The sequence below is a fragment of the Pagrus major genome, chromosome 23 (genome assembly GCF_040436345.1).
Source record: "Pagrus major chromosome 23, Pma_NU_1.0".
NCBI lineage: Eukaryota > Metazoa > Chordata > Actinopteri > Spariformes > Sparidae > Pagrus > Pagrus major.
The window spans coordinates 17813044-17836432 of record NC_133237.1 but is presented as its reverse complement, the minus strand read 5'-3'; the positions used below and the strand labels follow the sequence as shown (position 1 = coordinate 17836432).

Here is a 23389-nt window from a genome sequence, read left to right as displayed (position 1 = left end):
CACGCTGCTCTTTCTTGCCACCCCCCCTCTAGTGTTGAGTGTTGGCGAGGGCGGGTACTGGGAGGGGACGGTCAGGGGTCGCACAGGCTGGTTCCCCTCCGACTGTGTGGAGGAAGTGATGCTTCGAAGCCAAGACAACCGATCAGGTGAAGTCACACACACGCACAGAAACCCAGTGTCGCCACAAGGGTAAAAAACACCTTTTGTGTTTTTAACTAATTCCAAGTCTCTTACATCAGCCAGATGATGAATTAAGATGCTGGTTTATGTATATATCTATTTCTTGGCTGGATGCAGTAATTTCCTAAAATACCCGCTGGTTGTCTGGGCACCTCATGGTGACGACACATTTAGTAAGTCACCGATCTGAGCCAAGAAAATAGTCGGGTACACACCCCCCCTCAGAATCACGATGTGTCCTTTTGACACTTCACTTTTTGTACATGCTAAACAAACAAGGTGTAACTTGTTAATTAGAGTGATTCAGAGGTGCTGCTAGCTCGCTGTTCCCTCTGGTTTCTAGTGTTTATGCTAAGCTAATCCAATCAGCTGCTGACTGTAGCTTTATATTCACCATACAGACATGAGAGTGGTATCAATCTTCTCACCTAACTCTCAACAAGACAGCGAATAAGGGTAAATGTTTAACTATTGCTATGAGTTCTGTATTAAAATGGCAAAAAATAATAAAAATCACATCTTCTCCAAGCCTAAAGTGACATCTTCAAAATTCTTATTTTGTTCGATCGACAGTCAAAAACCAAAAGCTGTTAAATGTTCAACGGTTTAAAGGAAAGAATATCAAATCCTCATATTTCAGTTCACATTTTCTGTAAGCCAATCTAAGTATCAGAAATTTTTTTTAAATTATCTTCAGAATGTGAAGAAATAAGAAAGACATTCTGACGTCATCTCAAAGACTTGTATTCGTGTCCATGTATCATGTTTTGTGTTGCAGCAATATCTATTGAAGTTAGCATGCTAACCAGCTAGCCCCCAGCCACATTAATTTCCACAATTATCCATAATCGCCCTTAATAATCCGTTGTGATATTGATACCTGTGTCCGCTCCACCACTCACAAGTCCTGTCAATGAGAAGACGACAAACTTCTCCTACAGCATCAGAACAGCCGTAGGTACATGCAGCTGTTACGCAAGGCCGCGCCTAAACAATCATGGCGGGAGTATCTCAATCACCATTATTAAACGTCAGACGGATGATCAATGATTAATCTATGGAGCTCATGTTAAATCAGACTTTACAAAGTGCTTCACAATTCAGGATCAAATGAGAAGATCACAGTGAGCAGCTCCCATGTAAATTAAAAGACTAATAAAAGTCATCACTCATAAATAATTTAAAATTAAGATTATAAATGAGCCTCAGAGTGACATTTACTGAACGCTGTGTAGACAGCAAAGTAACACAATCAGTGAGACTGGCAAACAACCTAAACAAGCAGTGTTTTTAGTCTTAGGTTACGATTAATGTGTGGGAATGGGCTAATGTAAAGGACAGACTCCCCTGTGATGATAATATATTATTATAATCACAGTTATGCTAATGTCGCTGGGACTCTGTGTTTCAGAGAGCCGTGGAGAACGAGCCAAAAGGCTGTTTCGCCATTACACTGTGGGATCCTATGACAGCTTTGACGCTCCCAGGTAAGAGTCGCTTTGACGCTTGTCGTCACCAATCACTACACCTTTGGATTAAGGAGTAAAAATGAATAAGAGGCCCTGCTTCGGCTCACAGGGTTAGAGGTTGGATTCATTTAGTGTAAGGTCACAAAAGAGTGGTAGTTCACCTGCCAGAGGGGTATTTGAGCCGAACACAGAGGCACTTTAGGGCACTTGGGGTGATGCTTCAGTGCCTGTTTGGTGTGACATTAGCAGCAGTGTGACGCATGCAAGTATCCCATTAAAATACCGACACATCCCGGTGAACAAAAGTCTAAGAAGAGAGCAGTTTGACTTTCAGGTTATTGCTCTACAGGACAGATCCGCTGAGATGGTATCAGTGCCTTGCTAAAGAGCATGACGCAACATCCCTCCTCAAACCGAGCTGTCGACCTTTTCATCGTGACCCCTCTGCTTCAGTGTTTAGACACGTAGCACATGTTGTTTGTACAGTAACATACTGTATACATCAATTCAGATCGGGTGATTCATCTCGTGATTCATATGTTCCAGTGGTGCTTTGATTTGTGCGATGCGATGTGCTGTGAGTGATTCATGCAGTCGGATGTCGATGTGTGAGGGTTCACTGCCTCGGGTCTAGAAGCTGATCCGCCTGCTTTCAGACTGGAGTCATCCTCGAGGCGCGGGTTTACCAGCCGTGTTTTGACTTGCTGGTTCTGCTGAGTTTAACCTGGGCAGACGGGCAGATTTTTTGTCATATCGGTGTTTTAAAGTAACTTCCTTCTTTTTATGTCTCTGAGGTGCAAAGCTGCGTTGCCAGGCTGCAGTTTTTAGGTGGGCTGAACTCGTCGGTGATGGCGAAGGCGCTTTCAGACCACTCCGATGACTAAGTCTGAAACGTCTTTGTGTTCACAGATATTATACAATCACCCGATCATCATTACTGCCCTTGGTGACCAACTTTCTGAACTGATGCATATGTAGCACTGCATCATGGGAGTAACCACAGAAAATCTTTAAGAAGCAGCTGAGATCTTTGACTTTTCATAGAAGGTCATTGTGCTTCTTGCGCAGATACAGACCTCATCAGCATGACAATGACACCTGTTTCTATCCAGCTTCCTGAGCGTAGACGGAGCAGAAACTTGGCTGGAACTTCTGTTGACGCCTGGGTAGTGGGAAACTCTCCTGTATTGACTCAGGGCGTGTGACGTCTCCTCATTAACTCAGCCTAATATAGTGTCATTCCCTTTAATGCCTTGCGTCTGCATCATGGCGAGCTCAGCGTCGCTTTGAGGCAAACTCATTTCAGTGTCCGTGGCTTGGACTGAGCAAAGAGAGAGTTATTTACATAGAAATAAAGCCATTATCAATCACATGTATTATTTACATGAATCCAGCCGCTCTCTCTCTCTTTCCCAGTTTTTTTCCTTCTCTCCCTCGTCATCATTCTTTATCATTCCTCAACTTTCCCTTCGTGCTTTCCTCTCCGCGCTCCTCCCTCGCACATGCACACGGTATCATTTATTATTAACACGTTTTTCATCAACAGTGACATTTCATGAGAGCGACGCGCTCAGCCATGCAAACTCACACACATGTTTGTGCACACACGACAACACACACATCATGGATAATTAAAGCCATGTGCCGCAGCACAGACCGAGCCGGAGACGATTTGTTTGGCCAGGCAGGCAGGCATGGCTGACTCAGAGCCGCCCTCACATGGGCATACTTTCACAGCCTTTATCACTACATGTAATATCTCACCTATCCCTCCTTTCAACCCTCTATATTTGGCCACATCTTCTGACCATCTCTGCATCCCTCCCTCGCTTTCTATTCATCACTGTATTACTAACCCCCCTGTACTTTTTAATTTTCTTTCTATCACCCTCTCTCCCCTGTGGTGTCTCCATCTGGAGGTCAGACAGTGAAGGGCACTCTAAAGGGAGAGGATGGTTGGAGAGGGGGATGAAGAGCTTGGGCGAAGGAAGAAAAGCGTCTTTGTTTGCAAATGGGTGAAAAGAGACATATGCTTCTTTTTTTTGTGTGTGTGCAAGCAACGTGGGGTCAAGGCAGGCTAGACAAAAGTGTGAGGAAGGATGCCCTCTGTGCATGGTTTCATTTCCTTCAGTCTGTCTGTGAAGACCAAAGCAAGACCAATATGAAATTCGAAGGCTTATGTGACACTGATTATTTTTTATTAGGGATAGTAATGACAGTTGGTCCAGACTGAAATCTAACAAAAAGGATCAGATGGATGGCCAATACCAAAATTTGTACATTAATGGTTACCAGACAAATCCTAATGATCCTTTTTATCTGATGCCATCAGGTCAGGAAGTGCTAACATGCTAAAAAGGGATGCTGAACACGGTGGGCTAAACACCGTACTGACTGTAAGCATGCAAGGATTGTAACTGTTAGAGCGCTAGCATGCTGATGTTAACGTTTAGCTCAAAGCGCAGCTGTTCCTAAGACTAGTCTCACACAGCCGCTAGCCCAGCTGTTGACCTTTAGTCTCGTTTACTTTATTTTCAGATAAAATTACCATTACCACACACGTCTGTAAAATATAGCTACTCTGTGCCTCTTCCAAAGTGATGTGTTTTGCAAAGAGAGAAGAAGCCTCTGATACAGCAAGTTCATTAAAAAACAAAATTCTCTTTGGAGCCAATTATTTATTTGGGTGATAGCTAAATTCACTTTTGATAAATGAAACCACAGACATCCACGTGTCCCTGGTGGATCACTGATTCCCTTTGCCCCACACGAACACATAAGGATTTGATTATGTGCGACACTGATGAGGTTTCACAGCACAAATCACTGTTTTAAAGACAGACACATATAGATTTTTGATTTCTATTTTAATGAATCAAAAACAACAACAACAACAACAAACAACTGTTGCCATTTTAATGGGATGGAGACATAAGTGTAGCAATGTCTGGCTCCAACCTGGAGGATTTTTCTCTGTAATATCGGTCAACGGCTGATCATTTCTGACACAAAACATTACACCAGTGTAAATATATTAAGCAGGCAGTGTTGCAAAACGGTCACAAAACATTTGGTTACATGATGAAGCCTGACAACACAGCAAAACAGGCAATTCAAATAATAATGTTTGAATTTACATACAAGTTGATTTAATATTAAAAACAACACATCTATCGTACTCACTACAAGGCTTTGGAGTTGTTCAGTGTTGCATACAGTTTGAGAAACACTTAATTTGAAAGATGATATTTTACCAAGTCTACTCGCAGCTCATCCACAAACCACACACAGAAAGGCTGGTTCAGGAAAAGATCATACTTTCATGTCATGTAACATCAGTTTCCTCGGTACGTCATATACCTGCGTTACGTGAGTTACATCTTTACATACATCGACTTACTCAGGTAACATAACTTAAAAGCAAATGACTCCTGAGTCTTGGCCGGGGGCGAAGTCCTGTGTATGACCTCATCAGCCTCCAGCTGGTGGCTGAGAGAGCTCAGCACACTGTAACCAAAGAAAACTCTTTAATTGCAGTTTTTGGTTCTGTTTGGTTGTAACTTACTGTAGTTGTGTTCATATTAAAGACTTGCAGCGTCTCAATTTGCTTCTGATATCCTATTTGCAACATGTTGCTTTATGCTGCAATGTGTTGTTAAACAAGTTTTTAAAAAAGATTTATACAAATTTTGTGTACTTTGTTGCGAAGCGCATATTGCTGAGTCTTCTGACTAACATAGGAGCATATACTGACATATATTACACTAATTATATGTTCTTATTTTACAGCATTTGGTTGTAAAGCAGCATTTCTACTTTTGCTGTTGTAGCTGCATTTGCTCGAAGTTAAGCTTTGAACTAGCTCACAAAACACATGTACTGTACCACACTGCTGTTTACAATAAGAGATGAAAGCTATAAGCTGATTGCCACCGATGCACTCAGTAACTCTACACAGTCTGTACTTGCAGCTGCTCCTTCTAGCCCGTATGAGACAATGTTTTAGCCAACAGTGGGTCAAATAAGGACAAGTGAGTTTGGAGCAGAGCGGCAGGACGCCCTGCTGAACACTGCTGTGGTGTTTTGTGGTGTGCATGCATCGCCCCTCGCTGGTGCATAGGTAACACAAAGATTGATTTGATTGATTTTTCACTGTTTTGACAGAAATTCATTGAAAGAGATGTGTGTTCAGGTTTGGCTTTGGCGTGATGCACGTACACACATTTAGTAACACGGGGGCCCATCAGCAGACATGCAGATACACATAAGTACACAATCATGTCACCTTCTGTTTGCTCCATCGCTCCCTCCCCCTTCTCTCTCTCTCTCTCTCTCTTTATTCTCTCTCTCTCTCGCCACACATGCATGCACACACAAACACGCGTACTGTACACAGGATCACAGCGGTATAGCCTGACATGCAGGGAGGGAAACAAAAAGGCAGCGATGTGAGAGGAGAGGGGACAAGAGCTGTGATCGTCCTCGAATGCGGAGGGAGAGGGAGAGACGGAGAGAGGGAAGGAAGGAGGGAGGGTGGGCAAGTCGACGGAGGACAGCTTCGACATACGTGGAAGGAGGCTCTGACTAAGAGATGATGTGAGTGCCTATTCGAGAGGATCTCAACCTCTCTCTCTCTCTCTCCTTCTCCTCCTCCTCTTCCTCCTTCCGCCACTCACCCGCCAGCTGTTTCTCTGTCCTCTCTCCTCTTCCTGTCTGCGTCGATGCGTCTCCTCCTTCCCCCTCCTCTTTCCCTCGCTCTACCCTCTCATTCATGCTTTGTTTACAGCAAATGTGAGAAGATAGTGTGTGTGTGTGTGTGTGTGTGTCAGAGAGCCAGAAAAAAAAAAAAAAAAAAGTGGGTGGGTGAGGTTAGTTAAGTGTGATTTAAAGGCACGTGGGGTCAGTAACAGCAGGGGAAGGACGGCAGCAGGAAGTCACATTTCTCCTCGACATCAGCTTCTGTCGGCGTATTTCTTTGTAATATCACATAATAATAATTTGACTTATCATTTATCATCGTGTCACAGCTCGACAGTGATACCTGCTCGGTCATTTAAACTTCAAGACCCTCCTATCAGTCACTTTGAATGATTCACTTTTGATGGGGCTGACTTATCTCGTCTGTTTTTTTATGAATGGGGAGTCATGAGAGGGATTCACAGGCAGAGCTGATACTATACATATAAACCATAGGAGGTGAGGAGGATGTGGCAAGAGGAAGAGAGAGAGTGCATGTGGTGGTTGTGCACGAGTTGATCACATGAACGCATGCATGTGTGTGTGTGTGTGTTTGTGTGTGTGTTTGTGCATGAACCCCCCCCCTGCAAGCAAACCCAATCACCTCTCACTCCTTCTCTCTCTAAATTACCTCATTTCTCTCTCTCCTTTTTTTTTGAAGCCACCTTATTCCCCCTCCCTCTGCCCCTGCTCCTCTTCTCTCTCTCTCTCCCTCTCTCTCTTTCTCTCTCTCTCTCTCCCTGTGTCGCAGTCACAATGAACCATCTCCATCTCTCTCTCTCCCATTCCTCCTCTCTCTCCGTCTTAAGTATGAAGGGGCTGGGAGAGCTCGGCCCTCTCCCTTTCCCTTCTTCCATCTCTCTCTCCTCCTCTTCTTCCTCCTCTCCTCCTCCTCCTCCTCCTATCTCGCGGCTCGCGCTCACTGCTGTCTCGCTGGAAGACGAGAAGGAGAAGGAGCAGGAGAAGGAGGAGGAGGAGAGGGAGGGGAGGAAATGGCGATGGGGGCATGCGGCGAGGAGGATCTCTCCCTCTCCCTCTCCCTCTCTTCTTCCTGGCCGTCGCTCGGCCCTGTGAATAGGAGCGTCTGGTTCATTTACAGGTACCTGCCATGGTTTTTTATACCCCCCTACCCTCCCCTCCTCTCTCTCTTTCTCTCTCTCTCTCTCTCTCTCTGGGGGGGGAGGTGGAGGGAGAGATGCATGCATGTGGACATCATGGATGGCAGGGCAGGATCGATTAGATAGACTGACAGATGTTGCAATGCATGCTTGCAGACGGATGTGTTTGATTCTGTGTCTCAATGTGAGTGAGTGTGTGTGTGTGTGTGTGTGTGTGATGTATGTGTGTGAAGACGGACGAGAGCTGGTGCTGCTGCACAGCCCGGTGTATGAGCAGTGCAGCCGTCCTGTGTTTCTCTGTGCGAACATGTGTGTGTGTGTCGTTTTCTCTCTCTCTCTCCGCTTTGAGTCGCTCTCTGAACAAACGTCCTCCAGCAATGCTGCACCGGCACAAGTGATGCTCGTTGCTTTTTTTTTTTTTTTTTACTGATGTGCAGATTGACTGCGTGTTTGTGTGCATGCACGCCTGTGTCTGCGTGTGTGTGTGAGTGTGTGTTTGTGTGTATGGATGGTGTGTATGCTGCTGTCCATTAAAAACACAAAAGGTATGGCGGGGAAAATTTCTCTTCCTCTGCTGGATAGTTGATCGCATGTGTCCTGTGTGGTGTGTGACATGTTTCTGTATGTTTACCAGTGTGTGTGTGTGTGTGTGTGTGTGTGTGAGACAGAGAGAGAGAGAGAGAGAGAGAGAGAGAGAGAGAGAGAGAGAGAGAGAGAGAGAGACTGCCGACAAATTGGAAACAGCGCATGGTGAGGGAGTTTTAACGATGCAGCATGCATGACAAGTTCCAGCTTCTTTCTGACACCTCTACGGAAGCCTGCTTGGCCAAACCTTTTCAATGCCTTGGCTCCTTATGTACGCAGTACGCAGAGACACATCGTACGCTGTGCCGGATTGTCCAACTCACTCGCTTGCGACTAAGATAGTGATTACAACAGTGGTCCACTAATACTGACAGGCACTATCAGTTCAGTGGCTGGATGCAGTGTTGTTCTCTCTGAAGACGATGGCCGAGCCTCTCATAGAGGCAAAATAATGGTGTGACAAGTTTTTAAGTTGGTCTCCTGGTAATTGCTCTTAAACCCTCAGCAAAGTCTAAATTGAAGTGATAAACTGGGACAAGTTTAAAGATACCCAAGTTTAACAAGTACGTTATGGACACCTGGAAAATGGTCTTAACGTTTAAGATCAGTTTTTATGTAATATTCTGCGATTAACAGCATTTAAATCAGGAGAGGCTTAAAGGTGCAGTATGTAGTTTTGGGGAAGAACTTTTAATCAGAGAAGAAAGATCTTTATTGACTGTTTATTAATGCCTCTCTTTTTATGAATAAACAGAAAAGACAAACTGACATTAAAGGACGTGGGCGGTTTATTCAGTTAGTTTGAATTTCTTCTCCAAAACTACATAGTGCCCCTTTAATACAAGTGAACAAGTATGTACTGATTGATTTGAAGATTAGAAATGTGAATAGTCTTTGGCATTTAGACTCCATCTTAACGTGATCGTATTTTAAAGGAGCAATGAAGCTGTGCGTGGTAAGAGGAGTCTACACACAGGTGATGGTGGTGGTGGTGAGCTCAGTGGGCATCCAGGTGAGCTCTGACCCAGGCCGTTGATTCGGTGAACTGACAGCACCAGAGAGGAGAACAGGTTTAAAGTTTGGCAGCAATGAACATTATTGGCTTTAGAAGATTGTGGCATAATCTGGTTGGTCAAACTGAAAGAGTAAGCACCCATGGTCAGCTGATCATGAAGGCAGCGGGAGAAGACACTGATGTAGACCTACCTAAATATGACCTGGTCGTGTGATACGTCTCAGCTTTTCAAGTTGAAGAGGATCGCCAGTTGACCATCGCACGGTGGATCTGGGGACAATGGGGGTTTGTAAGGATGCAGCGCTTGTGAACACACAAAGGCTGCATTTCTCCACTGCACTCGGAGGAACATTCAGTCTAGAGACTTCAAAAGGTTCCAGCCACTGAATTGGGACGCGGCTAATGACACTTTAAAGTTGATGAAATCCTCGATGACAGCAAAGCCTGAGTTAGTTGCAGGCGCCGGTTGGATGGGATTCAAGGGATAACTGCTAGAACTGAGTGGACGCACGACCACACACAGACGCGGTGAGGGAATGTAGGATAAGTAGTACGACATTGACACCAACTCTTTGTGAGAAAGACACTTTGTAGAAGAGTTGCCACAATGATTTGTTTTACAAATGACTTGGCTTTGATTGTGCATCCTCAAAGTTTTTAGCAGGGATATTCTGCATTTTCTGCTGCGCTGGTGTCACGTCTCAATATTTGGTCATTCTGATGAGATTAAAAGACCATTACCTCAGAGTTTATCATGGGCCCTAGTGATGGATGTAATAGTTCCTCAAGTGTTGTTTTTGAGCCATTCAATCCATCAGTCCTCCAAATAAAGGCTGCATAAGTCTTGGAGACGTCATATTGCAATCCAATATATTTAGCCTGGGCAGAGCTGCTGTCCATGAAATTAAACTAACGTCAGCCGGGGAACAAGTGCAAAAATATGATCTGCTGTTAAAGGTAAAGTTGAATTTCCATGGAGTGACTTGTTGCTTGCGTTGCCTGCGGCGAGAGGGCAGGCTAACAGCGACAGGGGAATTTAACGCATTACTTTGTACCTAAATCCCAATAGTAATCTACTCCCACTCCTCGGTCCTACCTTCAGATCTGTGTGAATGTGTTTGTATGTACAGTATGTGCTCATTTATCCACTCGGTCCCTCTTGGGCTGGGCAGCAGAGATGAACAGAAGAGGACAAGAATAACAAAGAGACAGAGCCTTGGCAGAGACAGAGAGGCTCTTACAGCCTGTGGAGAGCATCATGCACTCAATAGGCTGAATGAAAAAGATCATTAGGGGGGAAATGTGATTAGAAAAAAAATGAGTAAAAGTTTGGAGAACGAGGGGAGGAAGCCAGTACAGAGAGAGGTATGGAGTAGTCGGGGCCATTACGATGTAAAAAGAAGAAAAGCCAGTGAAGAGAGAAAGAGAGAGGGAGGAACAGATGGAGTGGGCTGGGACTATTTCGGTGCACGATGGGATTATCAGCATGTGGTTACAGTATGTTACAGCTGACACGGTGTATATATACCTCTGTGACTCACTGACTGACTGAATGGCTGTTTGGATGGTCTTTTCATTCATAAGAAGACAAGAGTCCACGAGAGGCCAGCAGTCCTTACGCCAAAGTGATTTAAACTGAAGTAGCCGAGCCTCCGAGTATGTGACGTGTCTGATTTCTCATGCGAGTAAAACGAGATAAGCCTCTTGTTATGGGTGCAAACAACCGACTGAGAAACTGCTCTGAGCTCACAGTTTAGACCGCTAGCTGTACTGCTAACTGAGCTAAGTAGGTAGCGGCAGCTACAGTTAGCAGCAGTTAGCGATTACTCTGATATCTGTTTGTCTTGAGTCTGAATCAACATGGCGAATTCTTACATGTTGCACCTTTCAAGTATCAGGAGAAAAGGTACTCGTATTGCAGAAAATTGGCGACTACAACCAATATATTATTATTATTACATTATTAGATTATTATTACTGGAGCATTATTGCATTAGTAACATGTCACTGTTGTAACAGCTTGAGGAGGAGTAAGTTTAAAGTGGAAATAGACAACTTTTTCTAGCGTTTCCCTGTGATATTACAGTTTGTCGCTGTCACAAAAGGAGCATTAGCAACATGGCTACCGCTAGCAGCATGGCTACTGTTCAAAGCAAAAAACGTAAAACATCCGGTTGGATTAATAAGTAAGCAGGTTTTGTTACTTACTGATTCAGTAGGAAAAAAATGACGGTTTTGAACCGTCTCGAGTCCCAGGGGTTAGAGGAAGCACATATCAGCAGGGGAACAGACTTTGACACAACATCGGAGCGTTCTCCATTGACTGAATGCCCGTGCGCTCACTCTTGTTTTACCCCGGTATCTATCACTCTCCCTATACTCCTTCTTTGCCTCCTACTGTACATCAGTGGGGCTCTTTTTCTTTTGCAGTGAGTTTCCACACTTATTCCAGTTATTCCACCATTACCTGGGGATAGAGACCGGGGAAAACAATGTCTCTTGCTGTATTGGTTGTGCTTCCTTTGTACCATAATTTGACCTCCATTTTTCTGGGATAAATCCAGATGGAATAGCAAAGTGAAAGCGAGGTTTATGGGAAACCAATCTATACGTGGATGGTGTCATTTTCTACAGCCATTACTCTGTGCAATCAGTATTTACTTCAGAATGATAAGTTAAAGCAAAAGTTGTCAATTGCAAATTTAACTACTTTTTTTTCCTTCAAATTTTTTTTTGCCATAATTTGTCATCATCTTAACATCTGAGATTTAATGCCTACTAGACGGTTGTTGCTTGCATGTCACAAGGATTTAATTGCTCAGACTCACCAAGTGTAAAACTGTGCATTTGACAAATAGACACTTGGACGTCTTTGTTTCCAGCCAGTCAGAGTCGGACTGAGAATAAAATTCAGCTCTTGCAATTTTTATCTGGACTGGCCCCATTTCCCCCAACAAACAGTTTAGGCTCAGCAATAGATATCAAGTGAGAAATAGAGATGAACGCAACTATCAAATCAGGCCCGGTGCTACACGAGCTAGCACTAGCAATATTGACTGTTGGTAGGTTGTGGTGTCAGCGGCCTCCTCTTCTTGCCTCTGCTGTCCACTGGAATCAGCCTGCTGCTCATCTGTCCACACTCTTCCGTCCTCCTCTTCACTTGGCACTGGAGGACTGTTAATGTTGTCACTGCAGCTAGCAGGATTTGGGTTTGGCATCGGTAATGCTGTTTTTGAATAATAAATGTAATAACTTAAAAAATGTTGCGGCATCAGCCTTGAAATTTTCATTTTTTATTTTTCTCTCTGACCTTTGTCGCTCACCTTTTCATCCGTTTAATTTGTAGTTTTGATTCAAACCTGGCTCTTTCTGTCTTGATTTAATTAAATTATTTCCCGCTTGACCTGATATTACGTGGATGGGTGGATTTACTTAACGGGGTGTGGGAGGTGGCGATAGTCAGCACTAATTCCTGCACCTGCCTTAGGTAGCCTATTGATAGTTTTGGCGACCGTGTAACCCCAAATCAGATGGGCTGATCAGGATACAGGGTGATTTATTGGTCATTATACAACAGAGGGTTGAGAGATTCATGAGATGGAAGTGTGTCGAACAGTTTGATCTGAGATGTTGTGGTAGAGCCAGTTCTCTGTAAAGATGTGAGCACAGCAGTCTTCAATCTTCTGTTCCAGCCTGAATCCAGTTTCATCCGTTTCTTTTTCTTTGACCAGACATTAGCCAGGAACAGCCTTAAGTCCAAGATGGGCTAGCTTGGCTCCCATCCAGGACCTGTTTCCTATCCTCCCTAGGGCAGTCTGACAATGGTCGTAAGGTGGAGTGGCCACTTAATCCAAATGCTGCACTTTTTATCTGCAACAAAAACAAAAAGTATTGCAACATTTGAAGGAGCTACCAGCTGCTACATTTGCATGTGCCATCAATGCCATGGCCAACTTTTTTTCTCTCTGATTTGCTGGTGGTGACCGTCGGACCGGCCCATCTGGCATTTGCCAGAATTGCCGGTCTGATCCTGCAGTTAAGGAGTTCAGTTCAGTGGTCCCATAATTTGAGGTTGGGCCCCTCCAAAAGGGTGACAAAAAATGTTTATAATTTCTTTGACTTTTCTTTGCTTTTTTGTGAATTGTTGGATACTTTAACAGTTACTTAAATCAAATAATCTGACCGGTTTAGAGGGAAAACGTCTCAACAGCTCATGGACACTGGAGGCTTCAACTAGACACAAGGAGTCAGACGTCAAAAATGTTGGGAGCCACTGGTTTCATCTTTAACAATGCATCATATTCTTTAAGCTTTATAGCGTACCATTACATGGCTTGGCTCTGGTGTTGACCGATCCAGGCAAGTTTCCCTGCGTCCACTTCTCTCTGTTGCTGAGGCAACAGGCAGCGCCATCATACTGTATATAGCATCTCTTGTTCACTGAGGTTCTGGGCTCGCTGTCAAAAACATACAGCAGAGAAATAATAAAAACATATGAAGAAGAAAATAATAATAAAAAAGGTCATCAGAGGGGGACACAGGTCATGGGAAGCAGAGGAGAGGTGTGGTGTGGTTGGGATTTCTGGATTGTAAAACTTGACTTTCCAATCATTGTCTCCATTTATTAAGGCAGAGGGTGAACGTAGACATGCAAGGAAGTACAGCAGCTGACCTCCTTGTCATCTGTCTTCCATTTCTGTTTTATTTCTAACTCTCCCGCTCTCTGTTTTCCTCTCTGCTAGTGACTATATAATCAAGGAGAAGACGGTGCTTCTGCAGAAAAAGGACAGCGAGGGCTTCGGCTTTGTGCTGAGAGGAGCCAAAGGTAAGAAATGTGAAACAAGCACAAACACCCTGCCCTGCAATCCCACTCAGTGAGTGTGTTTACATGTACCCCAGTATCCTGGTTATGTTTTGTGCATGTGAACAGTTTATCCCAGTTTCAGAAACCTGGATATACTACCTTGAGTACTCAGATGATCAGAAAGCTAGATGCCAGTTTTTCATGTTTCATGTGAACATGATAATATAATCAAAAATAGGATAAGACTCAAAACCAGGATACTAACGCACATGTAATTGCACTTACTGAGTTGGGTGTGGTAGTTCTTGTCATGTGCAATGCTAATGTGTCCTCTTATTTTCATGGTGTCTCCAGCTCAGACTCCTATCGAGGAGTTCACTCCCACCCCGGCCTTCCCTGCCCTGCAGTACCTGGAGTCAGTGGACGAGGGAGGCGTCGCCTGGAGAGCCGGCCTCAGGATGGGGGATTTCTTGATCGAAGTACTGCCATGATTTACGGCTGCATTATGATTTAGACTTGAAAGCACTCGTCGTGTTACTAAACTCAATAACACTTACCTGTACCTGTACCATCCCAGGTCAATGGTCAGAACGTGGTGAAGGTCGGTCACCGGCAGGTCGTCAACATGATCCGGCAAGGTGGCAACAGCCTCATGGTTAAGGTTGTAATGGTAACTCGCAACCCCGACATGGACGAAGGTACGAGGAAGAAAAGTAAGAGTCTATCTCGTGCACCCTGGGCCAGTGGCAATTGTAGAGTCTAGACAATGACAATGACAAAAAAATGCACAAAATCTAAATAGTTTTTTAATTTCCAATGTTCACATAAGTTGAATCTTAACATTAAACATCTGAACATTTAAAATCTAAATGAATAATTAAAGAAATTCAACATTCCCAAATTGTAACTAAGCCACACTGTAAGGTTGCTGATCATCTTGTGCCGTTATGGGAAATTTAAGGGGATTCATAGTCTTCAGTGGCCATCGTGGGACCTTTTTCAATTTTTTTCTCAAGTGGGCCCCAAAATTTTGCCTCTGCTGGGTGAATGCTGGTGGTAACTGTACCTCACTCTCCAACAGCCTGACTTACTTTTCGTTTGTTCCTTCCCCTCCAGTCCCACAGCAGAGTAAGAGGCTGAGCACCCCGGCTATCGCCCTACGATCCAAATCCATGACTTCAGAACTGGAGGAGATGGGTAAGAAATTGGCTTTGATAAACTTTTGGGGGGTTAAAAAGAAACAGGCAGACAGGGAGATGTTGATAAATAAGGAGAATGCATTAAAGTTCAAGAGAAGGAAAACAAGTTAGTGGGAGAAAATAGATTGAGGTGATGGGGAATGATAGAAACGGTGTGAAACCAGAGAGTTGGGGGCTGCTATAGATGCTCAAAGTGTGAAGGGGAGTTGAGTTGGGCTAAATTTAGACAGTAAGAAAGTGGCGAGGGAGATAGCGTAGTTACTCTGTGACAGGAAGAAGAAGAAGAAGAAGATTGGCTACCGCCGTGGATGACGGTCTCAATGCATTTCACTGTTCTTTCAGAGGTTCCACACTGTCACTTCCAGCACTACACCCACTACAGGTAACCCCACCAAGAAAAAGTGTCGCCATCCACCCTGTGATCCCTCTCTCACTGCCCGCCTCTCTTACCTCTTACCCCCTTGCACCTCCCCACTGCTCCCTGGCCCCCCCACGGCTTTAACCCCACCGCCCACAGAGCAGTCTACCAGCCCCTCTGCTCAATGCACACTCACACATACACAGACGCTCGGGAAGTATTTGTTGCCAAGGTAACACTGCAGGGGAATGAGCGTCACCTGAGAAGAGTTTTCCGGGTGGCACAAACATCATCGCGAAGTGTCTGGTCTTCGTGTTTTAGTGAGCGAGTTGCTAAATATTTCACTTTTAAGTCGATGTCTTTTATCCATTTGAAAACGTTTTTTAATTAATTTGGAAGAAATCACACCCAGGATAAAATTATTGAGATGAGTAATTTTTGAGGAAAAAAAAAACAAACAAAAAAAACAACAACTTTGTTCCAGGTCTGTTGCTATGGTAACAGCATTATGTGTGGCTATGCTTATGCCATCTCTATTTGAGGCAAAATAGTGGGAGGAGAGTGCACGGTGAGGGTCAACGCCCCCATTTGCAGATCAGAACGCTGGCCGGCGTTTGATTGGTGGTTATCCTCCGAACAATTATGGTGTTTGCTGATGACATGCGGAGCTGCTGAAGGAGAGAGGGGATCTGCAGGGCCTCATCGGCTGGTCTCAGATGTGGTTTCAGCACTTTCTCGTACAGACGTCATGACTTATTTATATGGTTCTATACAGTATGAGCTTTTGAACAATAATGTTGCAGCAAACAAATACTTGTAGCTCTGTTGCTATGTGAAGATCTATAGTGGAGTAATGGCATCCTTAGCTTCTCTGTTCTTTGCATGTGAGTCCCTACCATTGACATATATAAAGATGGATGACAAGAGTGAAACCAAAACATCTCAACTGCCCCTTGGTAGCCTGCTGCAGGGGAGGTCATAAATCCTGCCCCTCCCTGGTAACAGACAGGACATGGGCCAGACTTAAATCTACTATAGTACACATCAAATGCATTATTCCCAAAGATTGATTCTGTCATTTTAGTTCATTCTTATTAAGTTGATGTACGTTCAAGAATGTAAATTTTTCTGATTAATTAGTTATTTAAAGCTATAAAAGGGGGTTAGATTTATCATAATTGACAGATGAGCCCTGCTCGCAATTAGAGCCCGATATATATTTATGTACCATATATGTTGTCTGATGTGAGACGATTTGAAAAATGTTTTTATAAATGCATTATGTATGTATCTTTGCCACATTTTATGGGTCACTGCAAAAAATGTGAGTTTATGTATACAATCTGTGTCCTATATACAAATATTGGCCGACATTGAATCTATATATCGATATCTCAATGTTTTTTTTACTCCTTTAGCTCTACTGCTCCACCACTCAATCACTACTGTGCAGACTCTGCCGCCAAATGATATCAGCAGTGCAATATAGCAGCGCTAGTATCCAGGACATTTTGGCCTAATTTTGTACAATGGCGTGAAGCTGTCCATCTTTATATATGTCAAAGGTCCCTTCCTGTAAACTGTGAAACCTTCCTGAATTTATAAAGAGACAATTGAAACATCAAATTTAAGCTTCCTAGAGCTTGTTTTTACTTTATGTTTAATATCGTAAGCAAGAGAGCTAGCAAACAAATATTTATGGAAGATATAGAAGTAGTTCCTTACCAAGCTGAATATGTTACGGGAAAAACTGCATGTAAAGCCAGAATATTTTCAAATCCAACTCAACCCAACCAGAATTGGTGGTTGTTGGAACAGTGGAAAGATTAACCAAAACTGCTGTGGTGAGTTTTTGGTGAATTTTGTTTCTGTCAAGTTTGAATGAAATGTATTTTGCGGTGATCTGTGAGGTGAAACTACTGCTTTTGTCAATGGAGTCTGGTGGCTTTGAAGAGTACTGTGTCTGTTGTGTTGGATTTGTTTTGGTCTGAGATGCTGCTGATCTGAACTGGTGACGCCAGCAACTACAATGAGTCCTGCCATGCTGCTTTAAGTCTGGATCTGACTTTATCGTGAGCGTAGAAATCAGCTCTATGCTTTTTTCCTCCCTCGTCTCTTCCCCTCACCTGCCTTCTCTCTGTGGTGTGACCTCACCTGACCAGCACAAAGCATGAGCACCCAGTCTGACACACAGGTTGCAGTTTCCTTAACCCCCAACCCACATCCCTCCTACTGTACCTCCACTAGTTGCCATACACTATTATCTTACCATTAGCACTAGTGATACAGTATGCACTATCTCAATACATAGAATATCACTTCAACAAACTTAAAGGTGCTCCAGTTCCTAAACATCAGTAACCACATTTCGATCTGGTTCGATATTGGTAGGGACATCTGCTAAATTGATTTATGGCAAGAAAACGTGACAGTTCTCTTCTTCTATCACAAATTGATCAAAACGCAACCTCCTCTGCAAACAGACGCCATCGTGTTTAGAGTAAACGTGGTCATTATTTTGAGAGAAATGGCAATAACAATAATAATAATGTTGCTGTTTTAAAACTGTGTAGGCCAGTTGCCTCAATGTCATCATACCAAGGTTTTGAAATCAATAGAAGTGATTTACAGATGTAAAGGTGCCACAGCACTGCAGCTAAATCAGCCAGGCTGATATTAGCTCATTAGCGATGTATCATGTTAGTGTACATGTTGGCCGATGAGAAAAAAAAAGAAGAAAAAAAAGACTCAACCTGCCGAACTAGGATTCAGGTCATTTAGAGGCAGCGTCACAATTACAGTTTGTCAACCAAAGAGAATTTACAAGTTGATTTCTCAGCTGTGAAATAAGGCTGCACAATTGATTGAAATATTATCCAAATCGCAGAAGCTGTCGAGCAATTTTCTGATAAAGGTAAAATGTGTGACAAATCAGCATTATGATGAAGTACTGTGGAACTGCAGAGATGGCCTGAAAGAAAACATGTTTGTTTGGTACAGATCCCAACAAATGTCACATCGTTTTTTTCCAGTGAAAATGAAAATTTTGATGCAAAAATGAGCATTTCTGCTAATTGTGACTCATATTGCAATCATAATATCTGTCAGAATAAAAATGAAAAAATGATTTTTTTCATCATGTTGTGCAGCCTCACATTGAAATGTTCCACTTACTATATTTCAGGTCACAATTCTTCTTAAAAAGTCTAATCCAAGGGATCTGTATCAATATTGTGTGTTTATGTTAAAATTATTATTGACCCAAAGTCCTAAATATCGATATCAGTATCAACCTCAAAAATCTCAGTATGGTCGGGCTATACACAGTAAAATCCTAAACTTTTTAATGAAAGATTCAGTTTGAATCAATATAAAGTGTATTCATCAATAAATATCCCAAGTTCCATTAGATTTGTGTGCCTAATTGGTAGTCAGACACCTTACAACCTAGCTCCTCTTTGCTTTTGCCTCCTTCTGGATCAAGGTGACAGGAGTACAATGTGTGACGCAGCCATGTCAGGCTCTGCCATATGCTTATTCTAATGCATTAGAATTCATTTAGCTGTGACGCCTAATAAACTGTCTCACCTCTGCGATTGGTGCAGTGTCCCAGTTCACCTAGAAGTCATGCTGCAAGATAACAAGGACATTAGAATGGAAATGATCCTGCAGTGCACTTAAGTCTGCAAATTGTTGTTTTCCCGACATTTCATTTCAGGTGTTGTTTCAATATGTTTGGACATGTGTTTCGGCAAAACTGTGGCTCATTTTTGGAAGGATTTGTGCAGTGCGCTTGTAAATAAGAGATGAGATGAGTTCAAAACTCTTGTGCTTGGTTTACCATCGGACATTAAAATTTAATTTCTGTTTGATTAAGCTCAATAAACTACACATTATGAAATTGAACAGCTTCAGTATGGCAGATAACCCTATCCCTATTCAGTTCACACACACAAGCTCACTCACACCAGTGGATGCAAACACTAAAGGGTCATCTTTTATTCCTCCTCTTTACTCCTCTATGGACTTGTCCCTTTACTGTTCACTGGTTTAACCACTAACTCCTACTTTTCTTTGTCTCCTTTCTCCTCAATTCACTGCTGACGGGATCCTAACAATTTAACAGTGGAGAGAGGTGGGAGTCAGCTTCACACTAATATCGCATTTGTGTGTGTGTTTTGAAGTGTGTCAGAGAGAGTAACACAAAGCAGCATACTGTATGTGTGTACAGCATATTTACTGTAACATAAGTGTAAAAACTTCAGCTGTCTTAAAGCGTGGGTGTGATGTGCGTTCTATTACATCGAAGCTCGGAAAGCCTGGCGAGGTGACTCAGTTTGTCAGGCTCCGGGGGAATATGATTAGTATTCACTGTAACAACGCTATCGCACTTTCACTCCTGCCAAAACTTAAGTCTCCTTTTGTCCTCCTTCCAGCTGCTACCCCTTGGAAAAAAAAATCAGGTATGCTCTGGTACACTCTCGCTTAAGGCATTGTATTTATGTCCGTCCAAAATGACTTGGCACTCACCGCTCAGTCACTTATTGGGGCTTATTCTGAGTTTCTTTTCTTGTAGAATTCGAATCCTCACAAGTTACAGAGAAGAAGAGGACAGTCTATCAGATGGCTTTGAGTAAGGGAGCTCATGTTTGTCAGTGGATGTTTCCTGAATCTCTTCCTCTCTTTCTCACCCACCTTCATCAAGTGTGTCCCTTTCCACACATTGTTTCTGTCATTTTGTTGCTGTCCATTTTTCTGTTTCATTGCTGTTTGTCTCTTTCTCTCTCCGTTCCTTTCCGTCTCTCTTTCTGTCTCTTTCTCTCCCTTTTTTTTCCTCTCAGATAAACTAGATGAAATTCTTGCAGCAGCTCAGCAGACAATCAGCACCAATGAGGCGCCGGGGACACGGGGACAGGGGCCAAAAAGAGACAGGGGGCGAAGTTTCTATGGCAATGAGGTGTGTATTGTGAAACATGCTTCCGTATATTTACCAGTGGCCTGACTTAGCCACTTAGCTCCACGGCTAGCTGAGCTACTTGTTCACAGCAGCTAGTCGCTACTGTCAAAGACAGCTACAGCAAAGAGTAGCAAGTCCATTATACTGAGCAGCAGTAAGCGGTTATGCTGCCCCCTATGGTTTTGGGGCTGCATTTAAATCTGGCCATTTCTTACACCTTTAAATGTGGTTTAGGCAATATTTTTGACCATAACAGTGAATCAGTCATGCGGTGGGTTCCCTCTTAGGTCCTAAAACACTGTACTTTTGTACTGTAGAATTTGAGTCTCATTTTTCTCCTCTCCCTGTCATTCGCATACTCCTTTTTGCCATTTCAGCCAAACTACGGGGATCAGTCCGGGATGGGGATGATGTCGTCGGGGCTGGGCCTCGGCTATGACCGTGGCCAGTTCACCTCAGGTCACGGCCCACCGCACGGTATGCTGCGGCAGAAATCCATCGGTGAGGCTGTCTGTTTTTTCTGTCTGCCCCTCCATCCGCCTGTCTGTCTGTCCTCTGGACCAGTGGAGGTCTACACTGTGCTGACCTGTTTGTCTGTAGCCAACAATGTCTTGTCTGTGGCCAAAAATGTGCGCACTTCGCATCTGTATCTGTAGCTGATTGTACGTTATACACTCACCTGTTTGAGTTACTATACTTGTATTATAGAAATAAGATGCTTATTTGTCTTCTACTCACCCTACTACTATTTGTTATATGCAGTTGTGCCACTAATCTCCTTGTTTATCCTGATGGCTTATTTTCTGGTTTGTTGCTTACTAAGGCTTTGCTAACTCTCCCCCTGAATTAGTAACGGGCTCTCTGGTGACCAACAAAACAAATACTGTTGTGTGATGCTGCCCAGTTGCTCTTGTTTGTGGAATATATAGCACTAACTGACTTACCTACTAACAGATAAGATCTGAGGACAGACTTGCTGACAGGTAGACGGGCGGGCAGATTTAGACAGACACTCTCATAAATTACCCTCAGCTTTCTTTTTTCTGGCTCCATTTCCTCTCTACTCTTATTCGCCCCAGAACTTTTCTTCTTCTCTTAATCTAACTCTACACCATCTGTACCATCTGCAAATCTCTATTTCATCCCAATTTGTTTTTTCTTCATCTGTGAATGCTGTACTGCAGGGGTGCCTGAGGAGGAGAAGCAGTTCCTGCATCCTCCGGCCATGAAGTTTGCTCGTAGTCTGTCGGTGCCTGGCCCAGACGACATCCCTCCTCCTCCCACTACAGCTCCACCAGACCCTCCGTTCTCCTCTGCTCCGCCACTAGGTTGGAGAACGAAGACATCCCAGCAGCCCTCTGTCTCCGTGTCCCAGTCAACATCCACCTCTGCACACTACCAGCCCTACTCCCAGTCAGTGCACTTCACCCATGGGGGCAGAGAGAGGGCTGGTGGTTCTAGCACTGGCCCCAGTGGTGGAGCGGTGGACCACACAACCCCATATGCACATGCTGCTGCCCATACTGCTCAAAGCAGGACTGCATCGCGGAAGGTTGCCTACACTGGGGAGCCTGTTGGAGCTGGCATAGGGGCTGGTGGAGGGGCCAAGGCAGCAGGTCTTAGGAGAGGCTATAGCACCGCTGTCCCCCCATCCAGCATTGCCACTGTGATGCCCCAGCAACAACAGACCACCCAGAGTCAACCCCAGCGAGCAGACCGCAGTGCAGCTGGGGCCGGAGCAGGCGGTCCTAAAGGAGGGGCCCGGAGAGGTAAGGGCCCTCTGGTCAAGCAATCCAAGGTAGAGGACCTGCGCATGAGCCAGGGAACACTAGGGGACAAAGGCTCAGTGGAGAAAAGCTCCATACCCATCCCCACCATTATCGTCAAGGCCCCTTCAACCAGCAGCAGTGGACGCAGCAGCCAGGGCAGCAGTGTGGAGGCAGATGCTCCTGCATCAGGGGAGACAGATGATGCCAAAACACCCCATGGTCCTCCTCCCTCCACCCCTGCTCCACAGCCCCCTGCCCCACCTTCCATCCCAGCACCACCGCCTCCATCTTTGCCTTCCATGCGAGCCCAGGATAACCTGGACTATACCAGCCAGTTTGGGGCTGCAATTGTTGGTGCAGCTCGTCGAGACAGGGAACGGTTTATCGAAGCCCGCAGAAAGAGTGCCTCCTTATTCATGTCTGCTGAGGAAGACGTGAGTCTTGAAAGAGTGAGTGATGGAATAGGAGGCGTATCGAGGACTCAGGTGTCACAGCAACAGCTTAGCACACAGGCTGAAAGTTCATCAACACGGCTGCGTCCGTCCAAGTCTATTGACGAGGGCATGTTCTCTGGTGACACTTTTATCCATCACACCCGCAGTATGCCTCCAGCCTTTGGCTTACCTGAGTACTCCTCACATGCCCTGGACTATCAGCCTAAGTCTGTGCCTACTGACTTATACACAGCAGCGGGCAGGCAGCAAGCACCCTCCACCACCACCTTCATTCACCCTCTCACAGGAAAGGCTCTTGACCCCACATCGCCACTCGGGCTAGCCCTGGCTGCCAGAGAGCGTGCTCTGAGGGATGACAGTAGGTTACGAAGGGGAGCAGAGCACCACTTCACTCGCCAGATGTCGAGTGTGGTGTTCCCTACGTCTGTTGCCACCACTCAGCCTGTGTCTTCCGCTGGCCAGTCCTCCAGCTCCTCCTATCTCGTCACCTCGTCTTCTCTGGCTGCCACGACGGCCACTGTAGGTCGTCCACCCTCACCCAGAATCCTCAGAGGAGTAGGGAGTGTGTGGAGCGAGGAAGGTAGTGGAGGAGAGAGGGAGCGGGAAGGTGGTGGGGCTCGTGAGGGGCTAAGAGTTCGTTTCTCTGAGGACAAAACGGTCCACACACACCACTACCAGTCTCAGCCCTATCAGCCAACCTACAAGGAGAGGGAGCGGGAGAGGTCGAGGGAACGGGAGAGGGA

General features: G+C 44.6%; 1 protein-coding gene across 1 annotated transcript in view; it reads left to right on the top strand.

Moving 5' to 3' along the window:
• The window catches only part of shank1 (SH3 and multiple ankyrin repeat domains 1), a 56781-nt gene that overhangs the window by 28659 nt on the left and 4733 nt on the right, over positions 1-23389 (top strand). The window contains exons 13-24 of the mRNA XM_073494656.1: positions 33-146; positions 1592-1667; positions 13847-13929; positions 14263-14387; positions 14486-14621; positions 15025-15105; positions 19592-19600; positions 19902-19928; positions 20042-20098; positions 20307-20422; positions 20800-20923; positions 21607-23368. Coding sequence (XP_073350757.1) covers positions 33-146; positions 1592-1667; positions 13847-13929; positions 14263-14387; positions 14486-14621; positions 15025-15105; positions 19592-19600; positions 19902-19928; positions 20042-20098; positions 20307-20422; positions 20800-20923; positions 21607-23368 — 2710 coding nt within the window. The remainder of the gene's footprint in view (positions 1-32; positions 147-1591; positions 1668-13846; positions 13930-14262; positions 14388-14485; positions 14622-15024; positions 15106-19591; positions 19601-19901; positions 19929-20041; positions 20099-20306; positions 20423-20799; positions 20924-21606; positions 23369-23389) is intronic.